Raw genomic sequence first — 23,107 nt, 5'->3', positions numbered from 1 at the left:
GCTTCCCCGAACTCTTCCCATGTCCGAGTTTTTGCCTCCGCGACCGCTAAAGCTGCACACCGCTTGGCCCGTCGGTACCCGTCCACTGCCTCCGGAGTCCTATGCGCCAAAAGAACCCGATAGGACTCCTTCTTCAGCTTGACGGCATCCCTCACTGCTGGTGTCCACCAACGGGTTCTGGGATTACCGCCACGACAGGCACCAACAACCTTGCGGCCACAGCTCCAATCAGCCGCCTCGACAATAGAGGTTCGGAACATGGTCCACTCGGACTCAATGTCCCGCACCTCCCTCGTGACATGTTCAAAGTTCTCCCGGAGGTGTGAATTGAAACTCTCTCTGACAGGAGACTCTGCCAGACGTTCCCAGCAGACCCTCACAATGCGTTTGGGCCTGCCAGGTCTGTCCGGCATCCTCCCCCACCATCGCAGCCAACTCACCACCAGGTGGTGATCGGTAGAAAGCTCCGCCCCTCTCTTCACCCGAGTGTCCAAAACATAAGGCCGCAAATCCGATGACACAACTACAAAGTCGATCATCGAACTGCGGCCTAGGGTGTCCTGGTGCCAAGTGCACATATGGACACCCTTATGTTTGAACATGGTGTTTGTTATCGACAAACTGTGACGAGCACAAAAGTCCAATAACAAAACACCACTCGGGTTTAGATCCGGGCGACCATTCTTCCCAATCACGCCTCTCCAGGTTTCACTGTCGTTGCCAACATGAGCGTTGAAGTCTCCCAGTAGGACAAGAGAATCACCCGGAGGAGCACTTTCCAGTACTCCCTCAAGTGTACCCAAAAAGGGTGGGTATTCTGAACTTCTGTTTGGTGCGTAAGCACAAACAACAGTCAGGACCCGTCCCCCCACCCGAAGGCGAAGGGAAGCTACCCTCTCGTCCACTGGGTTGAACTCAAACGTACAGGCTTTGAGCCGGGGGGCAACCAGAATTGCCACCCCAGCCCGTCGCCTCTCACTGCCGGCAACGCCAGAGTGGAAGAGGGTCCAGTCCCTCTCGAGAGAACTGGTTCCAGAGCCCTTGCTGTGCGTTGAGGTGAGTCCGACTATATCCAGCCGGAACTTCTCTACCTCGCGCACTAGCTCAGGCTCCTTCCCCCCCAGTGAGGTGACGTTCCACGTCCCAAGAGCTAGCTTCTGTAGCCGAGGATCGGACCGCCAAGTGCCCTGCCTTCGGCTGCCGCCCAGCTCACAATGCACCCGACCTCTATGGCCCCTCCTATGAGTGGTGAGCCCATTGGAGGGATGACCCACGTTGCCTCTTCGGGCTGTGCCCGGCCGGGCCCCATGGGAACAGGCCCGACCACCAGGCGCTCGCCATCGTGCCCCAACTCCGGGCCTGGCTCCAGAGCGGGGCCCCGGTGACCCACGTCCGGGCGAGGGAAATCTGGGTTCATTTCGTTGTAATTCCATAGAAGTCTTTGAGCTGCTCTTTGTCTGATCACTCACCTAGGACCTGTTTGTCTTGGGAGACCCTACCAGGGGGCATGAAAACCCCCAGACAACATAACTCCTAGGATCATTGGGACACGCAAACTCCTCTACCACGGTAAGGTAGCAGCTTATCATTATGTCATTTCAATTGTGTATTTTTAATGCTGTGTCATTTTAATTGTGGATGTTAAATGCGCCAGGAAAGGACTGCAGATGGAGATGACCACAGTGCATCTTCTTAATGTCCTTCAGATAAACAAGTAGAAACAAACAAACCTTGACGGAGCCCCCTAGCGTCCCCATCAGTCCCACTATGCCGCGCAGGGCACAACTCTCCTTTTTGATCTGCTTGACAGCGCAGGCCTCGGTGGTGAAGATTGTCTGCTTGACCACAGCCAGAACTTCAGCTCTCTTCTCCAGCTGCTGCACCAGCATGTGCTGCATGTCCACCAGCCTGGTGCAGTAACGAGACACCACTATTACTATGACTACGACTACTAGTAGTCGTACTATACTGTCAAGCCAGAGTCTACCACCTGATGAATTAATCAGCTACCTGTTACTGGAGTCCTCTAACAACTTTTTCACATCCAGTTCCTCTTTCTTCAGCTTGCCGAAATTTGCTTGGAGTTCCGAGGTGCCTTGACCCTGGAGGCCGAGGCCTACAGAGGCCACCTCGGCTTCCAGTGTGCCCTTGAGCTTGTCCCCAAAGGTGCCCTCGTAGGTCAGGAAGTCACCCTGGTGCACACCTGGAACATACGTTCATCGTTAGCACTGGGAAAGAATTGACATACCAACAAACCACAATAGTCCAAAATGTAAAGAAATGTCGAATTATTCCAAGTCCGAGGTCGAGCATCATACTGGCACGGACTGTTCGGTTTCTAAGGATCTGCCGCATTGCCACCCGAGGCGAATATAAGACAACCTCCCTTTGATTTGCAAAGTATTGTATCAAATGCAGCTGAGATAGGCTCCAGCAACCCCCAAAAGGGACAAGCGGTAGAAAATGGTTGGATGGATAGATGTATCAAATCATTCCAGCGACTTACACATACAGTGGGAAAAAAAGTATTTAGTCAGCCACCGATTGTGCAAGTTCTCCCACTTAAAATGATGACAGAGGTCTGTAATTTTCATCATAGGTACACTTCAACTGTGAGAGACAGAATGTGGGAAAAAATCCAGGAATTCACGTTGTAGGAATTTTAAAGAATTTATTTATAAATCATTGTGGAAAATAAGTATTTGGTCAACCATTCAAAGCTCTCACTGATGGAAGGAGGTTTTGGCTCAAAATCTCCTGATACATGGCCCCATTCATTCTTTCCTTAACATGGATCAATCGTCTTGCCCCCTTAGCAGAAAAACAGCCCCAAAGCAAGATGTTTCCACCCCCATGCTTCACAGTAGGTATGGTGTTCTTGGGATGCAACTCAGTATTCTTCTTCCTCCAAACACGACGAGTTGAGTTTATACCAAAATGGATACATGGATGATACAGCAGAGGATTGGGAGAATGTCATGTGGTCAGATGAAAACAAAATAGAACTTTTTAGTATAAACACAACTCGTCGTGTTTGGAGGAAGAAGAATACTGAGTGGCATCCCAGGAACACCACACCTACTGTGAAGCATGGGGGTGGAAACATCATGCTTTGGGGCTGTTTTTCTGCTAAAGGGACAGGACGATTGATCCGTGTTAAAGAAAGAATGAATGGGGCCATGTTTCTTGAGATTTTGAGCCAAAACCTCCTTCCATCAGTGAGAGCTTTGAATGGTTGACCAAATACTTATTTTCCATCCATCCATCCATCCATTTTCTACCGCTTATTCCCTTTCGGGGTCACGGGGGGCGCTGGCGCCTATCTCAGCTACAATCGGGCGGAAGGCGGGGTACACCATAATTTACAAATAAATTATTTAAAATTCCTACAATGTGAATTCCTGGATTTTTCTTTAACAGTCTGTCTCTCACAGTTGAAGTGTACTTATGATGAAAATTATAGATCTCGGTCAACATTTTAAGAGGGAGAACTTGCACAATCAGTGGCTGACTAAATACTTTTTTGCCTCACTGTACGAGCGGATGTATCCAATAACAAATGCGTCTACATCATTCAACTTACTGCATCGTCTACCTCGTCGTCATTCACAAAAGGTAAACATGGTAGGCTATAGGCTACTAGGAGCTAGCAGCTACACAACAGCTGAGCACACCATTGTATACAAGCTAGACGTGCCTGAAATGTCCTTAACTGAACAATATTGCAGTTTTAAAAAATCGAACAAGTATAGTTAGATGTTAAGACAGGGTGTTAGAAAGTACCCAGTAACAAACGTGTCCGCATATTTCATTGTACTGTGTCGTGGCATAAATCACATCTTAGAAAGTCGGAGAAAGTTATACATGTAAATTGTAAACAAACTAGGGTGAGTTCAGGGACCGCCAAAATTAGTAGGACAAAACGGTGCTCGCCAAATACTCGAATCAGTGAAGCATGTTTAATGTAAACAGTGTGCTTTATAGCAGTTAGGGAGGTTTGTGTCATGTTTGTCCTCCTTCCATCCATCCATTTTCTACCGCTTATTCCCTTTTGGGGTCGCGGGGGGCGCTGGCGCCTATCTCAGCTACAATCGGGCGGTAGGCGGGGTACACCCTGGACAAGTCGCCACCTCATCGCAGGGCCAACACAGATAGACAGACAACATTCACACTCACATTCACACACTAGGGCCAATTTAGTGTTGCCAATCAACCTATCCCCAGGTGCATGTCTTTGGCTCTCTGGAGCTTTTTCAAAAATATACGAAAAATGGAAATGATGAGGGGGGAAAAAAAACATATCTTTTCATTTAATTTGGTTTGTCCTCCTACAGAAACCAAATTAAATGAAAATATATGTTTTTTTAATTTGGTTTGTCCTCCTACAGAAACCAAATTAAATGAAAATATATGTTTTTTTCCCCCCTCATCATTTCCATTTTTCGTATATTTTTGAAAAAGCTCCAGAGAGCCACTAGGGCGGCGCTTAAGAGCCGCATGCGGCTCCAAGGTCGCGGGTTGCCGACCCCTGACCGAAATAAACTATTGTCGCCACTAGGTGTCGCCAAAAACAAATTACCACTGCGTTTTAATTTAAAGACAGTGAGTGTTTTTTGTTTTATTTTTACATTCCTGCAGCTGAGATAGGCTCCAGCACCCCAAGCGACCCCAAAAGGGACAAGCGGTAGAAAATTGGATGGATGGATGGCATTGTTCCGATTAACTTGATCAAGCTTTTTCCAACATTCCACACAACAAAATAATACAAGTATGTGATACGATTTGTGCCGATATCGGATAATATATCTGTATCGGCCAATAATAAAGGTTCCAAAATCAATATCATATCGGAAGTAAAAAAAATCTGTATCGAGACAGTCTCTGTGATACCAGAATGACTGGAAGAAAAGCTCCGACTGGGCCTGGTCGATCTCGTTGCACTTGTGAATACATAAGACAAGCTCTAGTTCTTTTTGGGGAAAATACTTTTTTGAAGAAAAAATGTGCATCATTGGGTCATTTGTGTGAGTGACGGGAAGAAAAGCTTAAGGTGTATGTCTTATGCATGAAGGCAACATATCGAACGTAGCGCTGTGCATACGGGCGGTCAGATCCTCGTCCCCCTGCAGCACGTCCTTCAGGAGGAAATCCGTGGGATGGTATTTGGTCCTCTGCCAGAACCAGAAGCGGTTGCGTTTGACCATCAGAGCCATCGGAACCAGCTTGTGAGCGTCATTGATGCGGGACACGTGTTTGAGGCTCCCCTCCGGGTCAACCTGGCGGACGAAGTTGGCAGTGGCTTTGGAAAACATGACTGGGACGGGGGGAAAGAAGAGCAAACACACACACACACACACACACACACACACACACACACATTATGAGCAAACCACAAAACATGTGAAGACAATTTTTGGTTCCCAGACAAGTAGAACCCGTATCAGTGCACATGACCCGCTCATGGTCTTCTGGGTCCTCAAGTAACCCGAGAACAGGGCTTCCTATCTAAGCTGTAGTACATACCAGACCGATACTGGAGCCTTCAGTATTGACATTGATCTGACATCATATCAGCACAAATCATACACACTTTTAGTGTGTATGATCAGTTTGTAAAGTACAACATCAGAAAAGGTTTAATCATGTGAAACTCAGGGACAAAAAACACTTAACTATTGATTATTCATGTGTGGAATGGACTTATGACGTCTTTACGTTGAATAGAATGAAACGGTAATTTAATAAGTTCAATGATGCGGACACTTTTGTTACTGGACACTTTCTAAGCACCAAGTGGCCTAGTGGTTAGAGTCCTCCCTGAGATCGGTAGGTCGTGAGTTCAAACCCCGGCCGAGTCATACCAAAGACTATAAAAATGGGACCCATCACCTCCCTGCTTGGCACTCCGCATCAAGGGTTGGAATTGGGGGTTAAATCACCAAAATGATTCCCGAGCGCGGCCACCGCTGCTGCTCACTGCTCCCCTCACCTCCCAGGGGGTGAAGAAGTTTCACAAAGTGGTGACCCTCGCCCCTTCCTTGTTTGTGAATGACTGAGCATTTCACGGAAGCTGCTTTTTTATAATCAATCAGGACACCCACCTGTTTACCTGTGGAATGTTCCAAAAAGGTTTTTGATGAGCATTCCTCAACTTTTTCAGTCTTTTTTGACACTTATGCCAGCTTTTTTGAAACATGTTGCAGGCATCAAATTCTAAATGAGCTAATATTTGCAGAAAATAACAAAGTTTTGCAGTCTATTCAATTGAATATAAGTTGAAAAGGATTTGCAAATCATTGTATTCTGTTTTTATTTACGGTTTACACAACGTGCCAACTTCCCCGGTTTTGGGTTTTGCACAAAAAGAGAACAAGCTCGTGTGCTTGTTGGAGGACATTTGCACGGTACTTGGCTGAGCAGGTGAAATGAGCAGACATGATGCCGCCTGACTGCTGGAATGTTGAACAAGATGGAGACAAACCGACAGAATCCACACCCAAATTATTATTTGGTACCAGTCTACTATGATGAGTCACTTGTCTTGATAATGAGTTGTTAGTTGTCACTATGCCTGCTAATGAGGAAGACAAATCAATATCCATTTAAAACATGTTGAACTGTGCTCGCCCTGACAATCAAGTTGAAAAATAGGATGAACATAGTTCGGATTTTATCTTAAAATGTTTTTGTAACCCGACAATGCCTGCCGTGATACATTATGGTCGTCTACGCTCATTGTTTTTTTGATGGTGTTCATTTTAAGCAATACTTGAAATAATTCATTCTTCATTGTAAATGACATGTAGTTGCAAAGTTGATAAAACTTTCAACTGACCATTTTCGTGGTTTAAGATATTCTAAAAACATATTTTTTTTAATAAAAGCTTCACCACTTTAGTCATCATTTTTGCACCGAAGAAACTTCTTTATGACGTTAGCTCCAGACTTCATTACTGCCACAAATGGTGGAAAAGTGCATTACAACCGAGTACCATACGGACCCATCCATCCATCCATCCATTTTCTACCGCTTATTCCCTTTCGGGGTCGCGGGGGGCGCTGGCGCCTATCTCAGCTACAATCGGGCGGAAGGCAGGGTACACCCTGGACAAGTCGCCACCTCATCGCAGGGCCAACACAGATAGACAGACAACATTCACACTCACATTCACCATACGGACCACGACTGAGAAATAGATATTTTTGCCGGCCAATAGGGGGCAGTCACAGCCCAACAAAGGGGCACAGCCCTATGGTGAAGGAACGTTGCTTTAAGTGACAATTTTTGTTTGATAGTTAACGTGAAGGAGTGGACATGAGAGTCGTTACGCACAAGGCTGTCCTCTCTGACACCGTGACGCAAAATAGTCACCCACAAGGACTATTTATTTAAGGGCGAATATGTTAACAATAAATTCTTTAGTAATTATTCACAACAAGAAGTCATCCTGCCACATTTCAGCCGAACACCGATACGCCCCTTTCATTGGTTTGGGAATCTTTTTTTAAGTACCGTATTTTCCGGACTTTAGGCTGCAACTTTTCTCCTACGCTTGGAACCCTGCGGCTCATAAAATGACGTAGTAAATTTGTGGATTTTTCTTCTCCGGCGGACATAATGTTTTGTATTCAACAAATAGTTTTCACATAACCGCGACAGAGACGCTGAAAAGGTGTGGTATTGTTTGTGCTACGGCGCAGCTTTTGGACGAGTTCGCTCACTGCTGAATGTACTTCCTGTTTTGTGCCTTGAACCGGAAGTAAAAATGTCCGAAAATATTCTTTATTCATCATTTCATGCGACGTGTGTAAGTTTTACAATATAACTAAAACAATTGTTACTCACTAAACCGTCCCATGTGTGATGTCTGTAGGAGTGTTTGCATGCATATTTCTACGTGCTACCGTAATGTAATCACGCTAGCTTAGTAAGCATTAGCTAATATGCTAACACATTTACGAGTGTCTGTGTTAGTTAGCAATAACTTACGATAGCATTCGGTTTGCATTATTCCGGTTTTGTAAACTCATCACAACGTCACTGTGAAGTTTTGAGTTGGTTGAGCTGATTGGAGAGCTAACTTGCGCAGCTAGTGGGTCTATGACGATGACTTCTGTTTTGTTTGATCAGACGTTTTACTACCATGTTACAGACAACGTTTGGAAACAATTAAGGCATGTAAATAAACTTTTGAAAAAATATCTTTGGCTTATGTTTGGTGCGGCAAATATTTTGAAAACTATTTTTTTTCTTCTAAAATTGGTGGGGGCGGCTTGAATACCGGTTGTATTAATAACACACCTTTTGACATTGGCCGCAAAAAAATCAGTTGAAAAATTAGCAGGTTAGGATGTTTCTCTTTAGTATACATGCTTTGCATGGAATTTGACCATTGCCCTGACTAAGATGGCCGCCACATAGACACGTGTCTTGGCGCCGACATACCTGGGGACTTCTTTACGTCACAATTTGTCCAGTATATAGAGTTTTGTGTTATGATTGGTTTGTTGTTATAGAATTAAGGGAAGGGATTCATTTTTTTCCGTTTAAAAATCCGGGGGCACAACACCAGCAGAAAACGTTAAAAAATTAACCTCCACCAGGTCCTCCTCGTTCCTTATTTTGAGTTTTTTGGTTTTTTCCTGTGTGTAGTGTTTTAGTTCTTGTCTTGTGCTGTTATTTTGGTGTTTTCCTGTAGCAGTTTTTTGTCTTCCTTTAAGCGCTATTCCCCGCACCTGCTTTGCGTTAGCAAGCAAGGCTATTGAAGTTGTTGCTATTCTTCTTTGTGGGGACATTGTTTATTGCCATGTCATGTACGGATGTACTTTGTGGACGCCGTCCGTCTCTGCCCCACACGCTGCAAGTTTTTGCTGTCGTCCAGCATTCTGCTTCTGTTCACTTTGTAACCAGTTCAGTTTTACTGTCATTTTACATAGCCATCCCTATGCTTTATTGCCTTTTCCTTTTGTTCATTTTTGGCTTAAGCGTTACATACCTTTTTTTACCTGCACGCTGTGGTCTGCATATTGGGATCACAGTTCTACAGCCAAGTTCTACACAGCACGGACACTAAGGAACGGAACAGTATTTTCAGATTATAATTATTAATTTGCAAAAAAAAATATTTTTTGGGACCAATTAGGTGAAGTTGCATCATTTCCCACGGCACACCAGACAATATCTAACGGCACACTAGTGTGCCGCGGCACAGTGATTGAAAAACATTGAATTAGACAATCTCCCACGGCACACCAGACTGTATCTCACGGCACACAAGTGTGCCGCGGCACAGTGGTTGAAAAACACGGCATTAAGGGGCGCCAGGTTGTAAGGCGCAATGTCCATTTTTGAGAAAATGAAAGGATTTGACGTAAAAACGCGATATTTATTATGATCTGTGTGGACGGGACTTATGCGGTCTTTACATTGAAGTGTTTTCTGCCGACACCTAGTGGTCTTAAAAATTTGCGGACACGCTTGTTACTGGATGCAGGGGGGATGAGGGGGGGCAGCGGTGGTAATGACCAAGAACGCGCATTTGGAATATAATTACAACACATTATGTACATATTTATACATATATTTATATAATATTTACATATTTATATAATATGTAACTACAAGCTCCATTCACAGACAGAGTCCCATTGATTTTATGAGCGGTCGAGCGAGTCAAAAGCCCCCAAAAAAAATTTATTTTAATTTATTTATTTTTTATCTTTTATTTGTGGCGGCGGTAATTCTTTCGTGGCGGGCCGCCACAAATAAATGAATGTGTGGGAAACCCTGGTATACTTTCCAGTATTTTCCCTGGGGGATCATAAAGATGAGCTTAGTCTTATTTTTTTTCAAAAGTACCAATGATAGTCACACACACACTAGGTGTGGTGAGATTATCCTCTGCATTTGACCCATCACCCTTGATCTCCCCCTGGGAGGTGAGGGGAGCAGTGAGCAGTAGCGGTGGCCGCGCTCGGGAATCATTTTGGTGATTTGACCCCCAATTCCAACCCTTGATGCTGAGTGCCAAGCAGGGAGGTAATGGGTAATATTTTTATTGTCTTTGGTATGACTCAGCCGGGGTTTGAACTCACGACCTACCGATCTCAGGGCAGACACACTAACCCAGTGTTTTTCAACCTTTTTTTGACAAAGGCACATTTTTTTGCGTTGAAAAAATCCAGAGGCATACCACCAACAGAAATCATTCAAAAACTAAACTCAGTTGACATTAAAAAGTTGTTATCGCAATTGTTGGATACGACTTTAAAGCATAACCGACCATGCATCAATATAGCTCTTGTCTCAAAGTAGGTGTACTGTCACCACCTGTCACATCACGCCATGACTTATTTGGAGTTTTTTGATGTTTTCCTGTGTGTAGTGTTTTAGTTCTTGTCATGCGCTCCTATTTTGGTGGCTTTTTCTCTTTTTTTGGTATTTTCCTGTAGCAGTTTCATGTCTTCCTTTCAGCGATATTTCCCGCATCTACTTTGTTTTTGCAATCAAGAAGATTTCAGTTGTTTTTATCTTTCTCTGTGGGGACATTGTTGATTGTCATGTCATGTTCCGATGTACATTGTGGACGCCGTCTTTGCTCCACAGTAAGTCTTTGCTGTCGTCCAGCATTCTGGTTTTGTTTACTTTGTAGCCAGCTCAGTTATACAAACCCCGTTTCCATATGAGTTTGGAAATTGTGTAAGATGTAAATATAAAGGGAATACAATGATTTGCAAATACTTTTCAACCCATATTCAATTGAATGCACTACAAAGACAAGATATTTGATGCTCATAGACTTTTTTTTTTTTGCAAATAAAAATTTACTTAGAATTTCATGGCTGCAACAAGTGCCAAAGTAGTTGGGAAAGGACATGTTCACCACTGTGTTACATCACCTTTTCTTTTAACAACACTCAATAAACATTTGGGAACTGAGGAAACTAATTGTTGAAGCTTTGAAAGTGGAATTTTTTCCCATTCTTGTTTTATGTAAAGTTTCAGTCGTTCAACAGTCCGGGGTCTCCGCTGTCGTATTTTACGCTATATAATGTGTCACACATTTTCGATGGGAGACATGTCTGGACTGCAGGCGGGACAGGAAAGTACCCGCACTCTTTTACTACCAAGCCACGCTGTTTTAACACTTGTCTTGCTGAAATAAGCAGGGGCGCCCATGATAACGTTGCTTGGATGACAACATATATTGCTCCAAAACCTGTATGGACCTTTCCGCATTAATGGTGCCTTCACAGATGTGTAAGTTACCCATGCCTTGGGCACTAATACACCCCCATACCATCACAGAAGCTGGCTTTTGAACTTTGCGCCTATAACAATCCGAATGGTTGTTTTCCTCTTTGTTCTGGAGGACACCACGTCCTCTGTTTCCAAATATAATTTGAAATGTTGACTCGTCAGACCACAGAACACCTTTCCACTTTGCATCAGTCCATCTTAGGTGGCGGCGTTTCAGGATATTGTTGATGAATGGGTTTGGCTTTGCACAGTAGAGTTTTAACTTGCACTTACAGATGCAGCGACCAACTGTAGTTACTGTGATTTTATGAAGTGTTCCTGAGCCCATGTGGTGATATCCTTTACACACATTTTTGATGCAGTACCGCCTGAGGGATCAAAAGTCCGTAATATCATCTCTTACGTGCAGTGATTTCTCCAGATTCGCTGAACTATTTGATGATTTTACGGATCGTAGATGGTAAAATCCCTAAATTCCTTGCAATAGCTCGTTGAGAAATGTTGTTCTAAAACTGTTCGACAATTTGCTTACAAAGTGGTGACCTTCGCCCCATCATCGTTTGTTAATTACTTAGCATTTCATGGAAGCTGCTTTTATACCCAATCATGGCACCCAACTGTTCCCAATTAGCCTGTACACCTGTGGGATGTTCCATATAAGTGTTTGATGAGCATTCCTCAACTTTATCAGTATTTATTGCCACCTTTCCAAAATTCTTTGTCACGTGTTGCTGGCATCAAATTCTAAAGTTAATGACTATTTGCAACAACAAAAAAATGTTTATCAGTTTGAACATCAAATATGTTGTCTTTGTAGCATATTCTACTGAATATGGGTTGAAAATTATTTGCAAATCATTGTATTCCGTTTATATTTACATCTAGCACAGTTTCCCAACTCATATGGAAACAGGGTTTGTAGTTTCATTCTGCAAAACCTTCCCGAAGCTTCAATGCCTTTTCTTAGGGGCACTCAGTGTTGCGATCCGCTACTTGGATCACCACATATGTTTTATACTTCCAGTTGTTGTATCACTGTTCTACACTCTTACTTCCTGTTTAGTCAGTCACCATGGTTCCTCACTGATCCCACCTGCTAATTACGGTTTCTGCACACCTGTCACTTTTTGATTACTCACCTATTTAAGCCCGTCCCTTTTCGTCATTCTTTCTGGGACTCTAATTTGCCTTCGAGCAACATTCACGACTGTCTACTACCCGTATGTATTTTCTCGCTAGCTCTTACGCTAAGCCACTCGATATTCCAGCTTTCATGCTGAATGTTTTTTCTTTACTCTTTTGTGTGCTTCGTGCCAAGTATAGTTTTAGTATTTTCTATTCCTAGCTTTCATGCTAGCGCCCTTGGTTTATTTTTATCTGTTAGCTCCAGTGTTTTTGTTCATAGTCTGTTTTTGTTAAGTGTAATAAATCATTTAAACTTACCGTTGCTGTGTTCATGCCGACGCATCCACGAAGGGACCAATTTGGCATCACTATGCCAACCAGTCGTAACACTCAGCTTTTGTTTATTTTTGGTTTAAGCATTAGACACAATTTTACCTGCACTATGCCTCCCGCTGTTTCCGACATCTACAAAGCAATTAGCACTGACTGCCACCTACTTACTCTGCCGAGCTCTAGACAGCACCGACACTCCACAACAACAAATAATTTACAGACTGTAATTACTTGTTGGCAAACAATATATTTAACCCAAATAGGTGAAATTAGACAATCTCCCACGGCACACCAGACTGTGACGCGGCACAGTGGTTGAAAAACACTGCTTTAACCACTACTAATACACATAATAATTTGTAAATGTATACATTATTAATAATATTTTTTGTTTGTATTTACTATTATGATGTAATATTACTGTTATTTCCGACAGTAATGCATAAAAGCAATTTCTAGGTATTTATTTACAGTGCGTAATAATCGTGAAGCCGTGATGATTAATCAGACTTTAATTGAACAGTCAAAATCTATATTGGTTGCATCCCGAGCCATGACCTGGCGATTATGCTGACATGTAAATATTTGTAAATATTTGATCATCCTTTTTTTATTTGGTAAAAGCATGCAATACCTGTTTTGGTGAACATTGCAAGTTTAGTTGACAAACAGAACCGGTATAAAAACATTTCATAATTATTATATTTTTTGTCTTGTCCAGCTTCTCAGGCAAATCATATAGTTGATGTAGTGCACATATCGGCTGTTCAGATTTACTTTACAAAATAGAAGTGTAGGATACTTCTCTTGTTACCTTATTTGTATTTGACTTTATTGAATGTATTTATATTATCATTTGGTGCAGCCGGGCCGGAGCAGGAGGGGATAAAAAGAGGAAAAAAAGGAAGACAGAGGGGGAAATTGTGGGGACAAGAGGGGGATTAGACAGAGAAACAAAAACAACAACAGCAAACACAACAATAACAACAACAATAGAGCAACATCAGCACATATGATATGTACAAATATGATAGTAAACGTGATAGCAAAGAAGCAGTTAGCGGAACAATTAATAATACAGAAAAGACAATGAGCATATTTACACTACAAATGGAGCAATACAAATACCAATAGAGATAGTGCTATTGATAATGAACAATACCAATCATTTACCTCTATTGTTCGAATGCAACAATACATATGTAACCGGTTCGAGTCTGCGTTGTGTAGTTGCTTCGAAGATAAGAGGACTCTGTGGTTGCCTTTAGCCGAAACAGGTGGCGTATTTATTTTTACCTGTATGAAATATACAGGAAACAGTGCGGCAGCGTTAACACAGGACTCAGCAGCAAACCAATTTCCTCACGCATGTCTCAGCAACGAGAGAGTTTAAATGAACAAAAATGTTATATGAAACATTCACATTTATCACAAAACCTATACATCACATTTACAAATACACTGAAAATGAATACACCACCGTGAAATGATTTATACAATAGGAAAATAAATAATAAATATAACAGTACAGAAAAATAGAATAAAGTTTTGGGAGCAACAGAAACATACCTGTATGAAATATACAGGAAACAGTGCGGCAGCGTTAACACAGGACTCAGCAGCAAACCAATCTAAAATGGAGGGAAAACTTCAATGAAATGCCGCAGCCACTGTGTGTGTGTGAGCGAGAAACGCCACCGAGCAGTACACCAGCAAAAAGTTTGCTAAAACACTCAAACTATGAGTAGAACAAGTGTACATAACCATATCAGCAACAACAGAGCACATTATAATCTCGTTTCACAGCCAAACACTTTAAAAACACTAGAGCAGAGAGAAACACTTACTTCCTCACGCATGTCTCAGCAACGAGTGAGGACTCAATGTCACTTCCGGAAGAAGGTAGGATTTCAAAATAAAATGACAAATTCTCCCAAAACGAACTATTTCCTAAAAAACTGATAAAATAAAAGTGACAATGGATATTATAGAGAAATCAAATAAAACGTGAGGGATTTTTGGTGGAATGCATACAATATAAGTTGTATACCTGCTACATTCACCCCTCCTGAATTACACCAAAATCCTGAGCAGCTGACTGGACATTACCAGTAACACTGGGCCATACGCACGGGTTTACATTGAGATCTAATCTTCATATTCAACTTGAGAGCTACCTGACATACAGGTTTAGAGAAATCAAAGGGTTGCGCAAGCCCTAGTCCCTCCCAGAATCGTCTGGTGCCGTGTACACCAAACTACCCGGCCCACTTTACTCTTAAATCACACTTGCAAGGATACACATTAAGCACCATCTTACAGTGGCAAAGTGCAAAACAAAATACAAACAACAACACAATAGACACAATATCCCAGAAAAAAAAGAAAAACATAGTACAACTCTTCAGAACAGAATAGGGCAAGAAGGCACTCTGATTACCAACCAGATGAGTTTAAGAACCCCCCATGAAAATCGGTACCTGAGCCATTGTCTCTACTAGGCGGCTGACCTTCTTAACAACCCTGCCAGCACGTGTTCTAAACACACTGCCTTTATGTGTGGATGACCGGCTTACTCGACCCCGTCCCCCAACTGGTAACATTGTGTCAAGGATAACAGTTGGGACATGGCCTGTGGCAACCCCTGACACTGTGTCTGCTGTGTCAACTGCTCGCAATGTGACTGGTTGAAACGATCGGATACTGCTGGCATCAATCACTGAAACTGAATTTGGTGTCACTGACTGTTCTATCTCTGTATCAGAAGAGTCTTGCTCCATATCAGACTGGGCAGCATCATTAGACACTTCGTCACTGGGTTGATGACTGGCGGATTCTTCAGCCCCGCTCAATACCCATGCACTCGTCCTATCCTGCGAACTCTCCCCCTCCAAAGAATTGATGAGATCCTCCATTTGACACTCGTCCTCTGAATCATCAGGACTGTCCTCAGTTAATGAAGTGTCTCCATCAGCAGACTCCATGGGCAGAAAGCTGATGTCCAGGATAAGGTTACGATGTACCACCTTTGTTTTCCCTTTGTCATCTTCCAACTTGTAGACATGAGTCTGCGGGTTGCTGTCCATGACAGTGTAGACTGTTGGTTCCCACTTGTCTGCAAGTTTCTTCTTTCCCTTTTCGCCTTTGTTGGCGAGGAGTACTCGGTCTCCCACATTCAGGTAAGTCCCCTTGACCTTCCGATTGTAACCTCTGGCTTGCTTGTCTTGTTCTTTGATAGCATGCCTTTGAGCGATACTGGCCGCTTCATGGAGGTAAGACATAAGAGATGTTACATAGCCGTTATAATCAACGACCACCGAGTCATGTAGGACCTGTTTGAACATCACATCAACGGGGAGCCTCGGAACCCGCCCAAACATGAGATGAAATGGTGCGTATCCAGTTGTTTCATGCACCGTTGCATTATATGCAAATGTCAGGGTTTGGATTTGCTGGGGCCACTTAGCTTTCTCTTTCAGTGGCAACGAACGCAACATATTCCCAAGAGTCCTGTTAAATCTCTCGGTCCCTCCGTTCCCCATGGGGTGGTAGGCTGTAGTGTGCGACTTGGAGACTCCTGATAGTTTAAGCAGTTCCGCAATGAGCTCACTCTCAAAGTTGGCTCCTTGATCTGTGTGGATGCGCCTTGGAAACCCGTATACACAGAAGACGTTATCCCATAACTTTTTGGCAACCTGCTTTGCCTGTTGGTTTGCACAGGGAAAGGCATGGGCCAACTTAGTGAAGTGATCCGTCAGGACAAGAACGTCCACTGAACGCTGCTTGCTATCCTCTGCGCTCCAGAAATCCAAGCACACAAGTTCCATTGGAGCCGAGGTCCTGATACTCTCAAGTGGAGCTCTGGCGGAAGGCTCTGGTGTCTTGGCCAGGATGCACCGCTGACAACACTTGACGTAGTCCTTAATTTGATGCTCCATTCTAGGCCAAAAGAAGCGTTGTCTTGCCAGGTGAATCGTTCTTGCCTGCCCTTGATGTCCGGCCAAGTCATGCACACCGCGCAAGGCCTTTTCTATCAGGCTCTTGGGCAACACAAACTGATGCCTCTTCTGTTTGCTCATGGAATCTCTGGCGACTCTGTAGAGCACCCCATCAATAACTTTAAGCCTCTCCCACTGTCTGATAAGGACTAGGGCACTCGTGTCCAGACCGTCCTTCTCTCGCCTTGAGGGCCTCCTCTGCCGATTGATAAATGGCATGACTCTAGAGATGCTTGGGTCAAGCTCTTGACTTTTCTGGAGCTCTTCCACGGAAAAGACAGGTAGCAGGTCGTGTCCCGGTGAAACAAGGTTCTGAATGGACTGAACCATTTCTGTCGCTCTGGACTCTGCAGCTGTACCCCAGTGGTCGTGAGAATCAAGAACAGCCTTCACAATGTCGCCATCCAGAGATGGGGGGCAACGGGATTGAGTCGCACCTCGTTTCGTCCTCTTCGTCTGGTGACACTGGACTTTTAAACGGAAGATATCCTGCACTCCATGTTCTTCAAATCCATCAGATTCGGCAAGCAGATTGCTGTAGGACTCTGAGACAAGTCTATTCCCAATGGTCTTAGCAAACGGGTCCCTGCTGAGAGCGTCAGCCACTTTGTTCTTGGTTCCTGCGATGTGCTTCAGACTAAATGTGTAAGGAGCAAGCTTTGCAACCCATCGTTGTTCGCAGGCATCGAGTTTGGGTTTGGTCATTATGTATGTGAGTGGATTGTTGTCGGTCCATACTGTGAAGGAATTACCCTTCAGCCAATGGCTGAATTTTTCACACACACTCCACTTCAGCGCCAAAAACTCGAGCCGATGAGCTGGATAATTTTTTTGAGAACTGCTTAGGGTCTTACTTGCAAATGCTATGGGCCGTGCTTTACTTTCACCAGCCGGTACTTGTGACAATACTGCACCGAGCCCGTCCAAGGAAGCATCCGTCGACAGAATCAGGGGACGTGAGAAGTCGGGATGTGCGAGGACCACACAGTCCAGCAACCTCTCTTTAAGACTGACAAAGGCGACGTCACACTCTGGAGTCCAGTCATCAGGTTGGAGTTTCCTGAATGTTCCTGCCTTACCATTTATTTTTTTCCTTCCTTTTCTCTTTTGACCAGCAGTCAGAGCAAAAAGTGGTTTGGCAATGGAAGAGCAGTTGGGGATGAAATGCTGGTAGAAGAACACCATGCCCAAAAAGGATTTGATCCTTCGCACTGAAGGTGTACAGCCGTCATCCTCCATGAGATCAGACCTTGACATATTGGATATGACCTCCACCTTCGCAGGGTCCACGGCCACTCCGCTTCCATCTACGATGTGACCCAGAAACTTGACGGACGATCGCAACAGGTGACATTTTTTGGGACTTAACTTCAGGTTGTGCTGTCGCAGGCGCTGGAATACCACCTCCAGTCTCTGTAGGGCCTCCTCTTCAGTCGCTGCAAATACGAGCAAGTCATCTAGATAACATAACAGGCTACTGAAATTCAGATCCCCAAATATACACAACATCATGCGCATGAAAGAGGCCGGACTATTGCACAGTCCTTGCGGCATCCTGTTATACTCATGCAGGCCTAGCGGTGTGGTAAAGGCTGTGTATTTTTTGTCCTCTTCAGCCATGGGGATGTTGTAGAAGCCGGACGTTAAGTCCATGGTACTGAAGTAGGTATTCCCTCCCAAGGAAGCCAAGCAATCCGACTGGTGTGGAAGGGGATGGGCGTCCTTGAGTGTTCTCGCATTCAGCCAGCGGAAATCGGTGCAAATCCTCAAGTTTCCATCCTTTTTCCATACCATCACTAACGGTGAGGCATAGTCACTCACAGACTTCCGAATTATCCCTTGCTCCTCCATCTCTGTCAAGACTTGACGTAACTTGTGGTAGTGAGCGGGGGGTACTCTCCGGTAAGGAAGGCGGAATGGCCGATCATCGGTAAGTCGAATGCGGTGGACAAAGCCCTTCGCTTCACCACAGTCCATTTCGTGCTTGGAGAAGACATCGTTGTAACATTCGAGCAGCCGCACTAACTTTTCCTTTCCTGAGTAGCTAGTCTGACAGTGCTCTATGTCAAGTTTGCCAAGACCAACATCTTGTAGTCTCTGTTTGAGATCTGAAGGACTTATTGGAGTGTGGTGCTTGCCTAGTAAAGTTTTGTCAATTTGACAAGAGCCTTGGAGGAGTTCAAAATCTTCCACAGCTAAGCAAGGGGACACATCTGCAAGCTTACAGTTTCTCTTCAGTGTAACTGGTCTATCAGACAAGTTGGTGACCTTCATGGGGACCCACCTATCACCCCACAGAGGTGTCACAACACGGCCAATCATGATGTTACGTGGCATGGACCTGGATGAGGTCGGCTCAACCAGCACAGTGCTTCCTGGTGACATAGCCGTATCGTTAGGCAACTTGCCCCAGACGAGGTGTTCTTGCATCGCTAAAAGAGTTACTGACTGCTTGAGCTTGACTGTGCCTATCTTTTCTGGTAACTCCTCACCCCTCCAACGAGATGTATTCGCCATGAGGTCCAAGAATTGTTCACCCTCTGGGGATGACAAGGGACTGCAAACAGAGATAAGACGCCAGTAATCATCACTTGCCTTCAACTGGTGCATGAGAAACTTGATCACATTTGTACCGATGATGAGATCATCTCGCTGGCCTGGCACCACCAGAACTGGAACGATACAGCTAATCCCATACACCTTCAGTTCGACCTCATACATACACTTCGGTTTAGTGAGTTTTCCTCCACACCCAATTAAAACCACTGCCTGTGTCATCGGTCTTGGTCCTAACAAGATTTTTTCACTCAGCATCTTTCCTTCTGCTTCTTCACTGAAAGTACAGGCCATAGAACCTGAATCAAGCATTCCTTGCATCTGGAACATATTATTCACATTGACTGAAGTGTAAAATAGTTCATCATATGGCTCAACTCTATGCGTGTTCTGTGCTATTATCTTCACACCAGCCGGTGCTGCACTGCACACTTCCAAATAGCACTGTTCTAATTTACTGTCACTTTTGAGGGATTGATTGTCCTCACCCACACGTCCCCCCTCCCAATGCGGGTCAATTAGTTTAAACCTTGCTGCTCCTGAGGTGGATGTCTAATGTGATCCTCCCGCACGGGAGTGTAGTTTGGACATTCTCTCTTGAAATGGCCAGGGTTAAAGCAAGACAAACACAAGTGGTCCCGCCTGCAGTGCACTAGAGTGGTGTGTTCCACAGACTTGCACACCTTGCAGGGTTTTCTCTGTGACTGGTCAAACGGGCGCTGTCTGTACATTGGCTGATTTTTCAGAGCCAGCGCCTGGCTGTTCTGGGCGAGTGTGCGGTCAAGCAGGCCAATCAGAGTCTTTAGACAATTATCATCAACCTGAGGAGTAAAGTTGGCACTCACTTCGGTCTGGACAGGAGGCAACTCTGGGTAGCTATGTGTAGACACTTCCTCAGACACAGGTGTTTGGATATGAGCGGCCACATGTTTTACTGGTGCAAGACAGTTTGTTCTGGCGTTCAGCTGTTCTCTCATGTCAATGTGATAGCGGTCAACGTGCTCCTGTATTTCACCAGCAGTCCATTTATCTGGCGCTTTGAACCGCAGTACTGCAGCAAGGGAGGGATCTGGACAATATTTGACAAACATCATTGTTACCTCTCGACGGGGATCATCAATATGTCGCCCCTGCCTGCTCAAGCCCTCCTCGGCTGCATCAACAGCTTTGTTAAGGCGGATCCAGTATTCGACTGGGTTCTCTCCTGCTAGAGGCACAGTGCTATAAAAGTCTGCAAGAGGCATACTGGAACATGACACACCACTAAAATGCTGTTTCAGTAAGTCAGTAATAACTTTTGGGTTCTCATGAGGCATCAGTGATGGATTGCTACGGAGTGTTATCTTTACAATGTCTCTAGCTTTTCCCATCAATCTAGACAACATCTCCTGATGTTGCTCTTCTAGACGTATGTTCCTTTTTCTCAAGTATGTGTCCATGAGTTCTTCCCATTCATGTACCGAGAGCTTGTCGGACCCATCCCCTCTGTACACAGGAGGCTCTCTCACATCGGACTGCATGACTAATTTCACACCAGTCAGGTTAAGCGTGGAGTCAACGAGCGACTGGCCTGCACCTGAGTTCTGAACTCGTGCTTGAGTCCCCTCAATCGTCTGACTCTCTCCCTTTAACTGAGCTGATATAGATAGTCCTACTTGCTGGGCGATGTGTGTGATGAGGTCACTCAAAGCTGGGTCACTCCTGTCTGGGATGGTTGAAAGAGAAAAAGTCGGTCCATGGGTAATGGGTGTGTGAACAGGTAGACAGGTGGGAGTAAAAGCTGGGGAAGCTACATTGCCTGGGGCATTAACTGAATGGGTGGAGCTGAGAGCTGGTGATCCCACAACACCTGCACTTGGGACTGAAGATTCAGACAGCCGCGCCCCCCTCCCAAAACCAGCAACGTGAGAATTAAACATATGTGCCCCCCTCCCAAAACCAGAAATTGGAGTATTAAACAGCTGTGCCCCCCTCCCGAAACCAGAATCAACAGTTCGGACAGATGTCCCATTGACAAAATTGGATTCCATCTTTTCTTATCAAAATAGTTTGGTTAATGTCAACAAAAGTAAAACAAATATATATATAACCATTGAATTACATTAATAAATGGAAAGTGTTTTTTTTTTCTCTTCTTATCTTTCACTTGACACTTCTTTCTTTTTTTTTTTTTTTTTTTTTTTTTACAAAAAAAAATTCCTTTTTAACTTTCCATTCTTTGTAAATAAAGATAAATAATACCAAATCTCCCTTTTTACTGGGACAAAGTCACTTCAATGAAACCCTCTTTAAGAAACCTTAATTTGTTGTTGTTGTTGTGACTGACGTTCAACAACCTCCGGTGATCAAACTGGTGTTGATCCACGATGTCATCCGGGTCACGGCACCAATGTAACCGGTTCGAGTCTGCGTTGTGTAGTTGCTTCGAAGATAAGAGGACTCTGTGGTTGCCTTTAGCCGAAACAGGTGGCGTATTTATTTTTACCTGTATGAAATATACAGGAAACAGTGCGGCAGCGTTAACACAGGACTCAGCAGCAAACCAATTTCCTCACGCATGTCTCAGCAACGAGAGAGTTTAAATGAACAAAAATGTTATATGAAACATTCACATTTATCACAAAACCTATACATCACATTTACAAATACACTGAAAATGAATACACCACCGTGAAATGATTTATACAATAGGAAAATAAATAATAAATATAACAGTACAGAAAAATAGAATAAAGTTTTGGGAGCAACAGAAACATACCTGTATGAAATATACAGGAAACAGTGCGGCAGCGTTAACACAGGACTCAGCAGCAAACCAATCTAAAATGGAGGGAAAACTTCAATGAAATGCCGCAGCCACTGTGTGTGTGTGAGCGAGAAACGCCACCGAGCAGTACACCAGCAAAAAGTTTGCTAAAACACTCAAACTATGAGTAGAACAAGTGTACATAACCATATCAGCAACAACAGAGCACATTATAATCTCGTTTCACAGCCAAACACTTTAAAAACACTAGAGCAGAGAGAAACACTTACTTCCTCACGCATGTCTCAGCAACGAGTGAGGACTCAATGTCACTTCCGGAAGAAGGTAGGATTTCAAAATAAAATGACAAATTCTCCCAAAACGAACTATTTCCTAAAAAACTGATAAAATAAAAGTGACAATGGATATTATAGAGAAATCAAATAAAACGTGAGGGATTTTTGGTGGAATGCATACAATATAAGTTGTATACCTGCTACACATATACGTAATGATAACTACAGATAAAAAATGAATATCGAAAAATGTTATAGTAACAATAGGTTAAGCTTTGTCAATGAGCCATGTCTTATCCTAGGTCAAAAATGTTAATATATGTTTGATGAAACATGATTATGTGCATGGGTGTATGCAACTTGTACATAGGCCTGGGCGATATATCGATATACTCGATATATCGCGGGTTTGTATCTGTACGTTCTAACGCAGTTGTTTTTAGCTGTTGGCATTACACTACAGGCTCTTCTCACTATTTCCTGTCCTTCCTTCTCACAGACAAGCACACCTTCTTACATACGTCACATACTGTCGCGTCATGCACCCTCGCATGAGACGTAGCAGCATGGTTAACATTAGCTGTGATGCTAGCGGAGTGGTAATACAAGAGAAAGAAGGTGCCAATCTGGTAACAAATGAAGGAATAATTAATTCTAAGAAAAACAACATGGGGGCTATCGCCTGGCGGTGGTTTGGCTTCAAGCGGGAACAAGTATGCGGCAAAAGCGTTGTTACAAAAAGTAGCACCTACTGCTAAATTTGTAGCATCATTTGAAAAGTCCCCCGCTAGAG

The 23,107-nt window shown here is 43.9% G+C and overlaps 1 protein-coding gene and 1 long non-coding RNA gene across 2 annotated transcripts in view; both read right to left on the bottom strand.

The window, feature by feature from the left end:
* The window catches only part of LOC133540013 (gasdermin-E-like), a 48,852-nt gene that overhangs the window by 22,707 nt on the left and 3,038 nt on the right, over window positions 1–23,107 (bottom strand). The window contains exons 2-4 of the mRNA XM_061882462.1: window positions 5,102–5,314; window positions 2,011–2,203; window positions 1,731–1,908 (exon numbers count right to left, since the gene is read on the bottom strand). Of these exons, the coding sequence (XP_061738446.1) occupies window positions 1,731–1,908; window positions 2,011–2,203; window positions 5,102–5,312 (582 nt within the window). The 5' untranslated portion in view covers window positions 5,313–5,314. The remainder of the gene's footprint in view (window positions 1–1,730; window positions 1,909–2,010; window positions 2,204–5,101; window positions 5,315–23,107) is intronic.
* Window positions 13,977–22,513, bottom strand: LOC133540012 (uncharacterized). The gene is made up of 2 exons (XR_009803524.1): window positions 21,570–22,513; window positions 13,977–14,349 (listed from the first exon to the last, which is right to left on the bottom strand). It is a non-coding gene; the product is annotated as an uncharacterized LOC133540012 (long non-coding RNA).

Source organism: Nerophis ophidion, linkage group LG21 (genome assembly GCF_033978795.1).
Source record: "Nerophis ophidion isolate RoL-2023_Sa linkage group LG21, RoL_Noph_v1.0, whole genome shotgun sequence".
Classification (NCBI taxonomy): Eukaryota; Metazoa; Chordata; class Actinopteri; order Syngnathiformes; family Syngnathidae; genus Nerophis; species Nerophis ophidion.
Note: the sequence above shows the minus strand (reverse complement) of the source record. Positions and strands in the feature narration are given on the sequence as shown.